The following is a 17,075-nucleotide window of genomic DNA, read 5'->3' on the forward strand; positions in this document are numbered from 1 at the left end:
AATAGCATCAGTCGTTCCTGGCGGGTGTCACCCCTCACTGTGGGCTTCAGCTTCAGATCCTGCTGCAGGCTCTTCTGCGGTCCGCTGTGCGCCGCTGGGATAGGGGCTCTCTTCATGTCTGGGACATCACCAGTCATGTCCGCGGCTTCACAGCTTCATGGGGGGTTGCACATGTCTCTCCCGCAATGCCAAAGATGTCGCTCCCGCCATCCGGGGTCCGTCTCGACACAGAGCTCCGGAGTTAAGCGGCCATCACTGTACGTGGCCAGACCATGCCCCCTTCGATACATTTAGATTTAGAATGAAAAGGATTCAGCTTTTCAGTCTTAATAAAATGTCTCTGGTCAACATCCCGGCATGACAGTCAGTGAGAGGTTTTGTGGGAAAAAATGGTCAGTCTCTCACCCAATATGAATTCCTACTATAAATCAGCATTTTACAGCCTAAATCAATGCCTCATCAATGCTTAATCTGCAACGGAGGTTGCATGAGGGGCTCAGCAACACTCATTTTTGGAGATTAGGACTTATTTTTTATCAACAGACTTTGAGATAAAGGCAGAAAAAGGGAAAGAAGGCGAAAGAGAAAGACGGAAAAACAGTGACAAAGGAAGAAAGGTGATATTAAAAAAGGTCTACAAAAAACAGTGCGGAGTGAAGACGTAGTGTCTAGTGTGGACACTGGAGGTGGATAAGTCCTCCTCTACAAATCTGAACAAAACAAAGAGATCCAACTTGAAGGAGGTTAAACAAAATGTGTTACCTATCTTGGTAGGGCGCACACAGTGTTTGCTTAAATACACCTCACACACCAAAATGGCCCTTGGTGTCATGCTTCATCATAGAGGTCTTCCCGCCCCGCTGCGGGACGGGGCGTGCTTCAACCTGCGACTACGCGGGAGCACTGATATTACAGTACTATGTGGCGATGAAGGGGTAGTGAGAGGAAGGGTCAAAAGTGAATGCGAGGAGTGAATTAAAAAGGACCTGGCCTCGTGGACTTGAAAAACTTTATTTGGTTGTTGAGGCTGGTGCTATTGAAAGGGGTGGTTCGGAGATGTCCTGCATGTAATGTGCAGATACTCCTGATCAAGTCGACATGTTTCGAAGCATCAAGGCTTCTTCATCAGGACTGGGAATGATCCCTTCGGTACTCACTAAGTTACTATCAAGATGTGAATTAAATAGTGTGCTATATACAGAATAGTGAGAAATGCAAAATATCATGCACTTCATACAGTACCCAATTGGTATTTCTAAAATGTATGTGAGGATATGTAGGAGGCAATGCTCCATGAGCCTTTTGATGGGTGGGAAGAGGGTCGCTACTGTATTGTCCCAGTCAACTCAGCCTCGCTCAAGATAACGTCATCCCGCGGTTCCACGTAGCGGAGTGGGAAGACCCCTATGATGAAGCATGATATTAAAAAAGGACCTGCTACAGTGAAATAAAGATCATGGTAAATTGTGGTGGATGAAAGAAGCATGAGGGGTAATAAAGATCAGCCAACCTTGGTATGTGGCATGTGGCACCCCTAATGGAACCCCTAATGTTTAGCAGTGCCAGCAGTGGGCGTCTGAGAGAACCTTTAAGACGGCACTTATTTTTATTTGTAGGGTAGAGGGCCTTGCGGATATCGGCTGCAGGGACGTCACCTGGGGTGCAATAATATACAGTGTTCCAGGTAGCCCACCACTGGACTTGTTGTTCCCTGCCTGGTAAGGTGCGGACATACCCTGCTAGCACTCTCCCAGGCATGGGACTCCACTTTGCTCTCACCTGGCGGGAGCAGATAAAAATGCTGCTCCCACCCGGGCGGGAGCAAAGGAAAGGTGCCAGCTTCCGCCAGCGCCCAGTATGATGGTTGAAGGGAAGCTGGCTGGGGCCACTGAAGCCCAGGGCCTCTCCCCAGTGACCATTCATCGTAATGTTTTTGGGTGCCCCAGGGCACTCACCTGAGGCCTGGGAGATGGGGTCCACTGGGCCCGAAGTGACTTGGGGAGGGGCTCTGCCCACTACCCTCCCTTTAAAAAAAAAAAAAAAAAAAGTCCCCAGGAATGGGGTCCCATGAGTCCTAAGTGGCTTGAGGAGGGGGGCCACATCACGCCAAGACCCTCGATGATAGGGTCCCCACTGCCCGAAGTTGTTTGGGGAAGGGAGACCACGCAAGGGCCCTCAAAGACGGGGTCCCTGGGGCCACTGTAGGCTCTGAGAGGGCTTCTGCGCACTCCCCTTCAGAAGAAAGGAAGGTCCTTTGGATGGTTCCCTAGGCATGTGGTGGCTCGGGTGTGCACACCCCCTCGCCTTCATAAAAAAGGAAGGCACCGGGGGATGTGGTCCTCTTGGCCCATTAATTGTGTAAATGTCACCACAACCCCCAAGACGACAATATTAAACCATAGTACACGTTATCCGTTGTGTAATTTCTTTTATATTGTGTATTTATTTTTTAGGGTGGGTACCTTAAAAAGCGTTTTTCTTCAACGATCAGTTTATAGTGTGCACTGACTGGAATTAGTATGTTTGGGTTCTCTTGATCTTCTTTTAATAAACTGTTGAAAAGTCAATAGGCAATGGTTTGGGTCAGTTAATTTATGGGGTTCTGTGGCTGCTGTGTTTGCCATATAGTTATGGATTTAGTCTATTTGCCATATAATTGGCCACATACTTTTTAAAATTTGCAGATTTCACCAAAACTGTTGTTTCTAGCTCAAATGGAGGAAAATATTATCTGAGCATATACTGCATGATTTTTTGCTGCTTAAGTTAGATAACCTAGCTGCATAATTTGCTCCATGATGCTTAGTAGTCCTGACAATGTTAAAGTTCTACCAAGTTATTTAGGGGCTGTCATTAAAATGATGAAATCCGTATTTCACAAGCAACCATGAAATTATTCAACTAGTTCAGGTTACCCTGTAATATATGGGTTTTTATACCACTTCATATTGGTCAATAAATGCATGAAAGCATTTTCCCACTTTGAGATTTGTTGTTTCTACTCTGCCTCCTGTGCATCCGCCCCACTGGCAGATGCACTGAAGGTATTGCAATCCACGCCAGGCAGGCAAAGGACTCTAAATGTGGAAAGTTGTCCACCACCAGGGGAATGTAGACCACGGCCTTGGCTGGCCTGGTGGGCATTCCAGTATCCTGTTGAACCATAACTGAGCCATTAACCGCTTTTCCAGAGTGCAGTATCCTCCAGTGGACCATGCAAGATTGTAGCTGATGAGGGCTCCATATGATAGGATATTCGATTTTAGCCGTCCTACTCTAGCCTTGAATATCACACCTAAAAGCTTTGAGAGGGCGCAACCATCAGCCCTGGCACCTTGCACTAGTTATCAAGAGGTGACACAATTGCCAAGTTTCAACTTTATCTAAGTTTTAGATATCTTACTCCAAGTTACTCCTAGAGATCCCAGATTGCTAGCGGAGTCTTCCAGGAGATTACGTTGATGGGGTGAAATCGCAACCAATCACTGTAGCAAGAGGTCCAGCACAGTTCTCTTGCCCTATATGACTCTGGGACTACTAGAGGCCAGCAGTGCCAATTCTTAAAAATCATTTCTATGGCCTTGGTTTCAGTGGAGAAATAATCCAGGCCTTATTCGTCTTTCTGGTAGATACTTTCTCTTCTCTTCATGCCCAGCTGAGTTCTTAGGAGCTGATTGGTGGGAAGATTTTATGATAGGGATTACTAGCCTGAGACTCTTTGTAACTCCTATTCAAATCCCAAGCCCATTCTCACAGCCCACCCAGCCATTTTACAGAATTTCCTTTCTGTCTATTGTAAAATATCACAGCAAGCCCCATTCTGGTAGGCTTCCAACAATTTGGCTTGAATGTGGATTGTGGATTTAGAATTGTAGCGCACCTGCGATTGATGAACCTTGCTTTATAGGAGTTCACAGTTAAAGCTTGGCTATAGGGCTTCAGAGTTGAACTTTAATTTATAGAGATTATGGGCAGAACTTAGTTTATAGAGGTTAAGTGTAGAATCTTAATTTAATTTAATTAATTTAATTGTGGGTTTATATAGCACTAGAATCGACTCCCGGAGGAGTATCTCCGCGCTTCGACCGCTGGGGAACCCGTCCTGGCTCACCCAGAGAGATGGTCCCTAATGGGTATCTCTAAGGTGCGACCAAGCATCCCCGGCGGTCTGGGGGGGCCGTTGTGAAGATGAGGCAAGCTAATGCCCAGAGTTGCCGAGTGTGGTCCCTGACTGGAGTAGGCACCGAGGCGAGAATTATCGAGCCCGCTGACCCTGGTCCACGACCCTGCTGCGTCGGGAATCGAACCCTAGTCCCGGGCCGTCCTCTGCTTACGGGTCTGCCGCCTCTAACCAGTGAGCCACACCTCTCCAATCTTATAGGTTCACAATGTACCTTAAATCCCAAGAGGTTCAGGTTTGTCTGTGAGGTTGGTGTTGTAATCTTACTGTAAGGTGTGTTTCCCTAAATGGTACATTTCGTCCCCCTCCCTTCATTACTAGTATTTAGTATCCTCCATGGGAGTTCATGTTAGAATGTTGAGTACAGTTTCTGTGAGATAGGAGAGTGGATGATCAGAATAAAGGTTCTTAGTCCTACCTGCTTTGGAGTCCGGATGTTTCCTTGAACTTCAACACTGGCGACGAGCTGCGAAGGGGGCAGCTGATCATCTCCCCTTTGTGTACTCTCTCCTGGTACTTGACTTCTGTGAGGAACCCTACGCTTTGACCTTCCTGAGTTTTGCCTGTTGCTTAAGAAAGGGGGGTCGGTGAGGTGCCTTTGCGCCTTCTTCTTCTTTGTACCGATGGTATTCAGCGAATCAAGGATCAGAAGTCTCGCTGAAGAAGTACACGTGTCTTGATCTAGCCAAGCTACGGATCGCTCAAGTCATTTATCAAGGTACAACAAGGTAACCTAGTGTACCCCACCTATTCCGTTTCCCTGCTGCGCTACTGGAGCTATTGTGGATGACCTTCGGCCAGTATTTTGTGTGGAGCTGTCAGAACCTTTCATGACTTCTCACTGTATGGGAACCCGTGCTGTTATGCATATGTGCACGTCGGTGTCTTCCTCTGACTGAATTGTGCACCGCAAGTTAGGTTCCGCCACAAGTAATCTACCTTCCTTCCACTTTGTGTGGTGCTGGTAAACGGAGTCCCGCAGCCAAGTTCTGCCGTTTTGTGCCTCCTACTGGTTACGGACTGTCTTCTGCAGCTTTGGATTCCCTGCTGCGTGTCAGTCCTACGGTCCTTAGGTTGAGGAAATCCCAGTGACTACTTTTGTGCCCGCTCTCTACCTCTCAGGCGGAGACTTTCCTCAGCCCGGGTTCACGGACTCAACCGCTGTCTGCTTTCCGTGGCTTTTCGGCTTGCGGATTACGCTACCTTGCCTGTGACTTCCTTCCTGCTGTCGGAGGCCCCGGCGCACCACCCGCAAGGGGGCCGTTCTTTCCCAGGCTCCTCCTCAGTATATCCGACGCACCCGTTTTTTTCCAGCCGGTCCTTGGTCACTTTTCAGTGTTCCTGCGGCAGGAGGCCCGTCCATGGTGAAATCAGCTCCTCTGCACTTCAGTGTCACTGGGGCTTGTTGTATGTGGCCTTCTGACTTCAAGTAAGGTTTTCTTTACATCTCCCCTTGGGGGCCCTGTCACTGCTTTTGTTTATCTCCCCAATCTACATACCCTGTGGCATACTCACGTGCTAATAGCCGTCTGATTTTCTTCAGTAGAGTTTGTGTTCATGCTTGGAAGGACTCTTTTTAAAAAAAATATTTTTTGGGAGCAGTCACTCTGGTTGTAGTCTGGTTCACTAACATTATTTCATCACTTTTCAGTGTCAGTGACATTATCCTTACTTCATCCAACTGTGCTTCCTACTTCAGCAGCACATTTAAACATATTGTTCATTGAATATCCTCACATTTCCTCATGGGCACTCCAGGTATTTGCCAACCACTGTCCTTTCTGAATGATTGTGGTGATCCGGAGATCCACTGGAAAGATTGGACTAAATTATTTGAATCATACCTGATCGCTATGGGGGGTGAGAAATTCTCAGCATTGCGGAAACAACATATACTGCTGCATAACTTAGGTATTCATGGGCGTAAAGTGTATGAAACCCTACCTGAACCTGAAGTAGATGATGATGATGATTATGATGTATATGATATTACTCTCGTAAAATTAGAGACACACTTTGGAGACAAGGTCAATGTGGTTCTGGAACGCCATAAATTCTTTAGCAGAGTACAGAGTACAAGGGAAGAATGAATCTAATAATAACTATATTGCAGCTTAAGAGGACTCACACAGTTATGTGAATTCGGGGATCTAATGACTCTCTCATACGAGACCAACTTGTCAGATGCACGAACAACAGCAGGGTTCAAGAAAAACTACTTGCTAAAAACCCTACTCTTAGAGACGCCATCTCGATAGCACAGTCAATTGAACATACTGCTAAGTGTGTAAAGGAAATGAAAGTTAAAGAAGAAGTAGTGGCTTCAGTACAAGTAGAAGCCACTAACAATGATGTACTTAAAGTATCTGACAAATGGGGCAATAAGGATGTACCAACCACCAAATCTACCAAAGAGGGGCACGGATTAAAATGTTTTAGATGTGGTAGCAGCAACCATCTCGCCAACAACCCCTTGTGTACAGCGCGAAGTGTCTTATGTAAAAAATGTAATAGGAGAGGGCACCTAGCAAGAGTGTGTAGAGATGGTGTGAATAGTACTGTCAATGTGATCAATACCACTGAAGATCCACAGGCTAAATTTGTTTTTCAATTGAAAGATAGTGGCGCATGTTCTAAACCTAACTATCCTAAGTGTGTTGTTCTATTTGATAGTGAACCGTTAGAAATGTATGCTGATTCCTGTTCACCGTTCACGTTGATTAATATTAAAGACTTTGAGGAGTCTCTATGGCGTTGCAAAGAGATGTTAAGTACTCCTGATATTTCACCAGAAGGTTACACCAGAGATCCCATTCCTCTTGTAGGCATGGTAAACAGCCACATAGACTTTAAAGGAAGATCCACGGTGGGCAAGGTGTATATAGTGGAATGTGGAGCTAATCTTCTAGGATGGCAACATCAGAAAGAACTGGGGATCATTTTAGATCCCAATGATAAGAACCAAGTCATTCTAATTGACATTCCCAACAGTAACAAGCACCTGCAGGATGCATTTCCTAATCTTTTCACTGATAAACTTGGTAAGTTACGAGACTTTCAACACAAAAGCAAAGTCAGACAAGGTGCCAAGCCGGTGGTGCACAAAACATGCCCAGTACCTCTTCGCCTTAGAGATACGCTCAAGATGGAGTTGGATAAGTTGTGTGAAATAGGGGTCATCCAACCTATAGAAGCTACAGAATGGCTTGCACCATTAGTTCTTGCATCTAAGGGGAATGGACAAGGTATTCGTCTTTGTGTGGATCTCCGCTCTTTAAATGAAAACATTTGGGTAGGGAGATTTCCTCTCCCCAACATAAATGAGATGTAAAGTACCATGGGGAAGGCATGTTTTTTTTTCAGTCATTGATTTATCCATGGCCTGTCATCAGGTTGAACTTCACCCTGAGTCAAGACCTCTGATGGCATTTACCTCACCTTTTGGGGCCTATATTTTTGTAAGAATGCCGTTCGGTCTCACCTCAGCGGCTTCCATTTTTCAAAAAATAATGCAACATGTCCTTAGGGGTGTCAAAAATACCCTCTGTTTCCAGGACGATATACTGATGTATGGGGCGACGGAGGAAGAACATGTGCTTACCCTCAACACGGTGTGCCACAAACTCTCTGATGCAGGGTTAACAGTCCAACTTGATAAATGCAAGATCAAAGTCACGTCAGTTGACTGTTTGGGGCATACCATCTCCAAGGATGGCTTTAGGCCCAAGTACAGCTTAATTCAAACGGTCAAGGATGCTCCGCACCAATCGAACAAAGATGAACTAAAATCTTTTCTTGGATTAGCGGAATATATGTCTAAGTTTGTAAGAAATGTTGCTGATCTATGTGATGGGTTACGTGAGCTTCTCAAGAAGAACACTGTATTTGAATGGGAAAAGAAACACAGTGAAATGGTTGAAACGATAAAACATCGCATTTTGGATTCACCAGCCCTAGGTACGTTTGATCCTAAAAAAAGAAACTGTCATAGCATTTGCATCCCGGTCCCTTAGTTCAGCAGAACGCAACTACTCAGTTATTGAAAGGGAGGCGTTGGCATGCTTTTGGGCAGTGCACCATTTAAAAATCTTCTTAAAATTTTTCTTGTGGGGAACAAAATTTGTTATACACACAGACCACAAACCGTTAACTTTCATGTTTTCATCTAAACATTCTCAAAATGTGTCTCCTCGGATAAGCAAATGGGTCCTGGGTCTAGAAAATTTCTGCTTTAAAGTAGAGTACTTACCAGGCCCTGAAAATGTGATTGCTGACTATTTATCTAGGTCTCCCCTCAAGGGCAACCATAGCGAGGAATCTTTAGACGTCCCCATTTTTTCCATGCATCTCCCCTCACTAACAAATGATGAATGGGACAAGAGCATGAAAGAAGACAAAGCCATGGAGACACTCAAAGAAATCATCATTAAAGGATGGCCCGCAAAGCTTTCGGAAGTCCATGATATAATTAAAGACTTTTGGGAGGTGAGACTTGAACTATTTCTTATGTCTGGTCGGATACATCATGGAGATGAAATCATTCCACCCATGGATTTCAGGAACAAAATAATTGATCTAGCCCTTGAAGGGCATTTGGGCAGGAGCCTCACTAAAAATAAGGTTAGGAGTTGCTTTTGGTTTCCAAAAATGGATTCCATGATTGAATTAAAAGTTAAAGAATGCATCAATTGTGCTAAAACTGACAAAAGTAAAGTTCTCCATAAGGCCCCTTTATCTCCTGTCAATGTTCCAATGATTCCATGGACCAAACTGGCTATGGATATAATTGGTCCTATGGAAGTTCTGGGTCCTCAGAGGAGGTTCATGTTCGTTCTCGTTGATTACACCTCCCATAGGGTAAATTTTAAATTTACGTAATCTACCACAACGAACAATCTCATTTCCTTTTTGAAGAACATTTTTGTCTATGAAAGTATTCCATCCACACTCGTAACAGACAATGGGGTGCAGTTTGTTTCAGAGACTATGAGAGAATTCTTGGAAGAACTAAACATAAGGCATGAAAAGACTCACTTTATTGTCCGAAAGCTAATGGTCTAGTTCAAAGGGTGAATCCCATGGTGAAGGAACACATTCAGCTAGCCATCACAAATGGATTCAATGTTGAAGATTCTCTTAGAGAGTGTATATGGGCATACCACACCACTTCCAACTGTGTTACTGGAGTATCACCCTTTGTGTTCCTGAGAGGGAGGGAACCTAGTACCGAAATGAATCCTAGATGGTTGAGAGGTGGGAAATGTGTATTGCCTGATCTAAACCAGAACAAAGAGAAAGTTGATTTACATCAACAAAAATACAAGTCTTGGTATGATAAGAAACATGGTGTCAAAAATATAGATTTTAAAACAGACATTCATGTGGTTGTCAAGAAACCCATTCATGTGCAACCAGGGTCGAGTAAGTATGGTGCTCCTCTACGGGTGGACAAGACAGGCAAAAATGTAGTTCGCCTGGAAAATGGACAGACATGGAGTAATGATAGACTTGTGAACATTTCTTAAAATTATTTAGTCTTTTAAATATTCCCCTACATAGGGAGATGTGTTGTAATCTTACTGTAAGGTGTGTTTCCCTAAATGGTGTTTCCTTGAACTTCAACAGTTGGCATATGCAGATGCTAGAAAGAAAAATAAAACTGCTAATTTGTAATTATTAGTTCTGTGTATGACAAGAGTAAATCATGTTTTTGCCCTTAACAATGTTGCGTGTCGATTGGTATGTTTGCTTCATGGCAGCCCTGATTGTGTTCTGCACTGAAAAAACCTGCATGAATTATTGAGGAGTTTTCTGGAAGTACATAGTTCTCCATCCATCAGGAATCTTTCTTAGGGGGTGTAATTCTTGGGGTGAGGAACACACAGAAAAGTGCTCTGGTCTCACAGTGTTGGTATTCCTCTGATCAGAATCCACCTAAAAAAGCAGGAGAACTCAGGCCCATATCCTCACTTGGGAGAACAGGAACAATGCAGTGGTTCTGTCCAGGGACGGCTCCTCCAATAGGACAGAGGAGCATCGCCCCACTGCTTTCTCGCAGTGCGAGAAGAAGAAACATAAAATGGTAATAGCTTTTAGTTAGCGCGCGCGGACCCGTAATAGATTACTCACGCTGATGCACATGACTATCTATCTCGCTGCTATCTTGCTAATTTGCATATCTCGCTAAATTTGCACTTCTCTCGCTATGAATTTGTTTGAATTGTTTTTATCCTGTGACTTATCTTTTTAACTTTGTCTGGATGCTTTAAGTGTTATAACTGATTTTAGCAAAGTTTTACCTTGCACTCCACTGAATTCGTCCTCGCGCAGGGGAACTATAATCTATGTTCTGTGGGAATCAGGAAGTGGGGAATATAATTCATTGTGACCCGCCATCTTGGCAAGGCGCGGTCTAGTCTTCCTAACTACGGAGGGGATAAGACGGCACGCTGCGCTAGCGCGCAGCGGGCGCGCCGCTGGCGCGCCGAAGGTGCGCCTAAGGCAAGCCCGTCTGCGCCCGTCCGCGCCTCGGACGCGCTGGACCCTGCCGAACACCTTAATATAGGTAGGATGCCTCCTAATAATTCTAATCCCCGAGTCAAGTACACCTTGGATGACCTTAATATTCTTAATAAGGATGCAAACTGTTGCTCCCACTCTCTCTCAGTTGGCCCCATGGAAGCTTGGAGTTGTGACGTGTGCCACTGGTCCCTTCCCCCTCCTCAGTTCATTGCGCACCACCCCTCTTTAAGGGAACGTATAACCGTTCAATCCACACCCTCGAGTACGCATATTAACAATGATCTAAAACTGATGTTTTTAAATGTCCGCTCTGTAAAACAACATGATTTTCAAATCTTGGATCTCCTCTTAGACTCCAAACCAGACGTGTTATTCCTCACTGAAACATGGCTGCATGAAGGCTCTAACCCCACGATTGCCAATGCCATTCCAACGGACTACCTTATTGTAAGAAGTGATCGTGTAGGGGGACGTGGAGGAGGAGTCGCAATCATCTATAAAAATACATTTACCTGCTCCATACTCCCTAAATTAGATTTGGAGAATACGGAAAGCATGAGTTTCCTTCTTAAAACCTCTCCACAGTATTCTATTGCTGGGGCCTTGATCTACCGGCCGCCTGGGCAGGCTAATAGTTTTTTAGAAGGTCTGAATTTTGCCATTTCTCCCCTGGCTGTCAAATATGAACATTGCTTAATTTTAGGGGATTTTAACATCCACATGGATACACCCCTTAATTTAGACTCAACTAAGTTGTTCGATTCCTTAAACATGCTTCATTTTTCTCCTTATGTTACTCAACCCACTCATGATAAGGGACACATACTTGACCAAGTCTTCTCTAATAAATTTATTGAAATGGACTTACCCTTCCCCGTAGCATGGTCAGATCATTTCTTACTTACTTTTAGCATTAAAGAACCACTCGCTACAACAGCTAAGGCCTATGCACCACGTACCAATAGTTTTAGGTCATTTAAATCAATGACCCCGGTTGCCGTAGGAACCTTTCTGAAAAGACATCCCCTTTTATTTAAGGATAATCTGGCAGCTGATGTATCCTCGCTGGATAACTGGCTTGAATCCTGTGTCAATAATATAGCCCCCCTCCAAACTCGAGTTGCCAACAGAGGTAGACCAACTGCACCCTGGTTTACTGAAGATCTTAGGAAAAACAGGAGCCATTGTAAATATCTAGAAAGGATATGGCGACAAGACTATGATACATTTATAAGGATGCTTTGACAGCATACTATTGTAAAATTCGCATGGCCAAAATGAATTTCCTCAACTTAAAAATTGAGCAGGCAGGCAATAAAAGTGCGGAACTTTTTAGGGTTGTAAAAGATTTTACGTCCCCCAATGTCTTAAAAAAAACCTTTACTCCTACCAAAGCATGGACTGATGACATTGCCCTATTTTTCTTTAATAAAATTTCTTCTTTACAAGCCTCCTTTGAAGCGGCAAGTCCCAACTGTGACTCGAAGCTGGACTGGGTGCTCCAGCAACCTCCCCCCACTATAAACTGTCTACGACATATCCCTGCTATCCCTTTAGAGAATTCCTTACATCTTCTTCGTGCTCTAAAGTCTGGCTCCCCAGCTGACCCTTGTCCTGCAAAAATCCTGGCCTCGATTGCTGAGGTAATTAACCCAGCAGTCAATAAGATTTTGAATCTCTAACTTTCCTCGGGGACTGTCCCGGAGCAATGGAAACTGGGTAAAATTCTTCCCCTGTTAAAAAAAACCTCCGCGGACCCCTCGACGGCCAGTAACTATAGACCCATTTCACTGCTATCTGCCCTATCCAAAACTCTGGAGAAATATGTTAATCATATCCTCGGAGAATTTATAGAATCTAATAACATTCTACATCCCAGTCAGTCCGGTTTCCGTGCTAATTATAGCACCGAAACCGCTCTCCTCGAGATCTCAGAATCAATAAAAGTCACCTTGGATAAAGGCGGGCGAGCAGTGTTGGTCTTGCTCGATCTATCGGCAGCTTTCGATACCGTACCCCATGACCTTCTCCTCGATCGTCTTTGGAGGTGCGGTATTGGGCACACCGCCTTACAATGGTTTCGGTCCTATCTAACCAACCGATGGCAAACTGTCTGGTCCCCCCCATTTGAGGCCTGTATTCAAGCTATGAATGTAGGAGTCCCCCAAGGCTCCATCTTGAGCCCCACATTGTTTAATGTGTATGTGGCTTCTCTGGCACTGCTGGTTGAATCCTTTGGTGCCAGAATCGTTTCTTATGCAGATGACACTCAACTGCTATTCACATGTGCCAAGGGTGAAGTCTTGGATGTGAAGACCATCAAGCTCTGCCTTTCGGCAGTTTTTAGCTGGTTCAGCACCAATCACCTGAGATGCAACTCTGATAAATCAGAAATGATTTTCTTTGGCGGGGCACCAGACGATAACTGGCGTGATTGGTGGCCTCCAAATACGCCTCCGCCCTCCGACTTGGCTACCACGGTTAAGAACCTGGGGGTGAAATTGGATAGTAAGCTCTCCATGAACGCCCAGGTTCAATCGGTGGTAGGCACCTGCTTCGGCTTACTCAGGATGATGCGAAACTTTCTTCCACTGCTCTCTCAAGTGCACAGAAGGATTGTCGTGCAGGCTTTGATATTGTCTCGCCTCGATTATGTGAATGTTCTATATCTGGGTCTACCTGAATACCTTCTCAACCGTCTTCAGGTGGCACAGAATGCTGCTGCCCGAGCGATTTTTCTTGCTGATCGACGCACCCACATGACCCCCCTCTTGAGAACACTTCACTGGCTCCCAGTACGTAAGAGGGTTCTCTTTAAAGCACTGGTACTGGCCTTTAAGGCTTCTCATAACATCGGTGCACCTTATTTAAGGGCTCGTTGTCAACCTTACGTTCCTTCACGTACGCTACGGTCCTCCTCTGCCCATCTGTTTCACACTCCCAGGGTCTTCCTCGCACGACAGGGAGGCCGTACCTTTCAGGTACTGGCGTCCTCTCTATGGAATTATCTTCCCCCTGATCTACGCCAGGAAAATGATCTTTTGTGTTTTCGTCACAAATTAAAAACATTATTGTTTTCATGATCTGTGTCTGTGGTATTTGCCTGCTGAGTGTCTTTGTTATGGGTCCTATGACTAGCGCCGGGACACTCTTGGGAGTAGCCGTGCGCTTAACAAATACCCAGTAACATAACATAGTTATCACCATTTTATGTTTGGTTGCAGGCGTGCGGGTGAGCAGCGCTGCTCTGTGAGCAGGGGAGAAGTGGTGTGCCCACTCCTGCCCTGAATGCGCAAAGACTGTTTGGTCAGCCCTCTGGGGCCACCCAAACTAGTCATTGGCACTTTATAGTTCTCCATGCAGGCTGCCATGCAGCCTACATGGAGAACACGGCCTGCCCATAAGCGCATGGCTGGGCGCCATCCCGACCGATCACAATGCTGCTCGCAGTGTTGTGATTGGCTTAGGAGAAGGAGCCTGGCTGCCTGCCTCCTGGTCCTGCTGCAGGCAGGAGAGCAGGAGCCAGAAGACGAGGCACCCGGCCCGCGGAAAGGTAAGTTTAATTTTTGTTTTTTAATTATTAAATTAACACCCGCCTGCGTGACCTCCCCGTGACCCCCACTTCCCGTGTGACCTCCCGCACCCGCCCCCCTACCCAAGAGTCATGCCAGCCGCAACTGGTTCTGTCCTGCCCTGTGCAACTTAGAGGGCATCAACACAGAGGGGCATATTTTTGAGATTTGTCACCCAGTGCAGCACTGCATGGCAGGGAAAGGACAGGAATTTAAAAGAATACAGCACATTCCTGCCATTTCACTGCTCTGGCGCTGTTTTGGCTGCCTAGTGTCAATGCAGGCACCCTAGCACCATTGTGCAATGATGCCTGTGTTGCATGCAGGATTGTTCCTTTGCAGGATCGGGCACTTTCCTGCAAAAAACAATCCTAAGAGGCATATTCCTCTATTTGTGTGCTTCGAAATGCAGCATACATAGCAAGAGGAAGTAACACGGCGAAATATAGATATTCTCTTTGTTACGCCTCTCCTGGGAAGGTGTATCTTTTTGGTGCTTTCCCAGGTTTACCGGTTCTGGTAGAGCTGGGAATGCTTCAAAAACCATGGGAGTTGCGTGAGAACACCCACGCAACGCCCATGGAGTGCCCGCCTAGTGCAGAGTAAGGCAATGAAGCGATTTGCGCTGCTTTGCTTTACTGAAAATGTACGAAGCCACTCGGGGCCACGCAAGGTGGCCTTTCAAGGCTGTATAAATCTAATTTTTGAGTTGCGTCATGCATGTATTACATTGTATGGTGCAAGCGTGATACAACTGGGGCCACAAATATGTCCCTTATATTCTCAAACACATGGTAATGTGCTGGCAGGAACAAGTGATGTGGGCAACACCTGCTCACACACTTTATTGTATCCACAAAGTTGAGTGTAAAAGAAATTCAAAATCTACTGTCCATCATCCCAGGCATCACAAAATCAAAGATATTTTTTAGGCTTATTGAAGAACCTGGCCATCACATCAGCAGCTCCTGCTGCACTCGCATATTTTTTCCAGTATCCATCAGAAGACCAAATCATGGGTAAATTTGCTCTTACCGTAATTCGAGCGAGCTGTCTTTTTGAGGTTGAACATTCTAACAACATTTGATTTGAATTAAACATTTTATCAGGCAACTGCTGAACTATGGTTACGACTTCAATACTAAAATCTGTTTTCCCTTTTGATAGCCAGACATCCTCTGGCCTGTGGAACTCCACACCAGCACACCGCTTCGGATAGAGGATCAACAATACTTTCTTATTTGCTTTCAAGTGATGCCATTGAATCAAAACTGGTCACAGCATAGTTGCCATGTTTGGCTAGAATTACAAGTGTCTTATGATGACCAGTCATTGATTGACTAAAGAACCAACTGTCACTCGATGGCCGTGCAACCATTGACTAGCATTGTAAGTGTTAGAACATTGTTTAAGACTCTATGTATGCGGGTGGGGGGTGTCATGCTTTGCCCCCACTGCAGATGTCCGCTTTTTCATGTTTGGTAACAAAGACATTTTTTGAAATATTTGTATCCATTTCTGCAGGATGCGTTGGCACCATTCCAGCACCTGGAGGAAGATATGAGCAGTCTAAAGCAAGTTTTGGAGATGAAAAACCAACAGATCCATGAACAGGAAAAGAAGATCATGGAGCTTGAAAAACTGGTAAACTGCTATACTCATGTTATTCTATTCCTTGCATCATATTAAAAGCATTGTATTAGTTCTAACTCTTGTCTCTAAAATTAGTGTAGAGACATTTAAAATATGAACTGGGTATATAACGTTAATTGGAAAAAACAGACTGAGCAGCATCAGGTTCTTCATTTAGGCCTGAGAGTTGTAACTTAATTTGTTTCCCCTAGTAACTTTAGCAATATTACGTGTGACCGCTGAATCTGGGGTCACAGGTGTGTTGAGAAGAAGGCTCTCCCATGGAGTAAGTGACTGCATACTACAGGTTGTCTGTTTTTTCTCTCCTGCACGAGAGCTTCATATAACCTGTGTTATTGAGACAGAGCCCGATTCATGAAAAATTATATCTTTGCAGGCATAATATGCCACAAAGGCTAGATGCAGAGGAAATGTGGCGTGACCTCCGGCAGGTGAAAAAAGGGAGATACTATAGACCCAGTGGTTCCTGTCCACTTCTTTGTATTGCCTTCAAATTTCAGCTGCCAGACCTGTTGCCACTAGAGCTCATGCAATATCCACCCGCCGTCCAGCCCTCTATTAGGCAACTGGCTGATGTCAAAGTATTCCTAGGGAAATACTTTTTTAACATAGATTCTGAATGAATACTTTAGTGCAGCAATTTTGTCAGAATATTGTTGAAGGAATTTAAGAGGAATGATTATTGACACATAAATCCCGATGAAACATTGTTTGCACAGTACACCTCTGGGTGGATCTCCTGTCACCTTAACTCTGTAAGCTAGTTAGGGAACAGTAATTCTGAGAAGATTTTATAGAACACTGAGGACCCGATTTACAAATATAAGCTTAGACCTGAAGTCTAAGGTTAGACCTGAAATCTAAGTCCAGACAAAAGACCTATGAATTTAGGGCAAGTCCCCGTTCCATCCGTTAGGTTCAGGAATAACATGATTCTTATTGGGCAGCAGTTCTGAGAAGTATGAGTGTCAGACAGCCTTTGAGTTATGAACTTTCTGGATAGTTGCAGCAGCCCTTTAGTCATTTTAAACTAGTTGCTAAGATTCTGACAGTTTTCACATTTTCAGACTTCCAATATTTCTTCCCCTTTGCTGTCTTCATATGCCCTTCTCTTGAATGCTACCACTGCCTCCTATTCACAGCATTTC

General features: G+C 44.9%; 1 protein-coding gene across 1 annotated transcript in view; it reads left to right on the forward strand.

The window, feature by feature from the left end:
- The window catches only part of MTUS2 (microtubule associated scaffold protein 2), a 1,510,781-nt gene that overhangs the window by 1,466,742 nt on the left and 26,964 nt on the right, over nt 1-17,075 (forward strand). The window contains exon 15 of the mRNA XM_085621650.1: nt 15,799-15,918. Coding sequence (XP_085477776.1) covers nt 15,799-15,918 — 120 coding nt within the window. The remainder of the gene's footprint in view (nt 1-15,798; nt 15,919-17,075) is intronic.

Source organism: Triturus cristatus, chromosome 8 (assembly GCF_964204655.1).
Source record: "Triturus cristatus chromosome 8, aTriCri1.1, whole genome shotgun sequence".
Taxonomy (NCBI): Eukaryota; Metazoa; Chordata; class Amphibia; order Caudata; family Salamandridae; genus Triturus; species Triturus cristatus.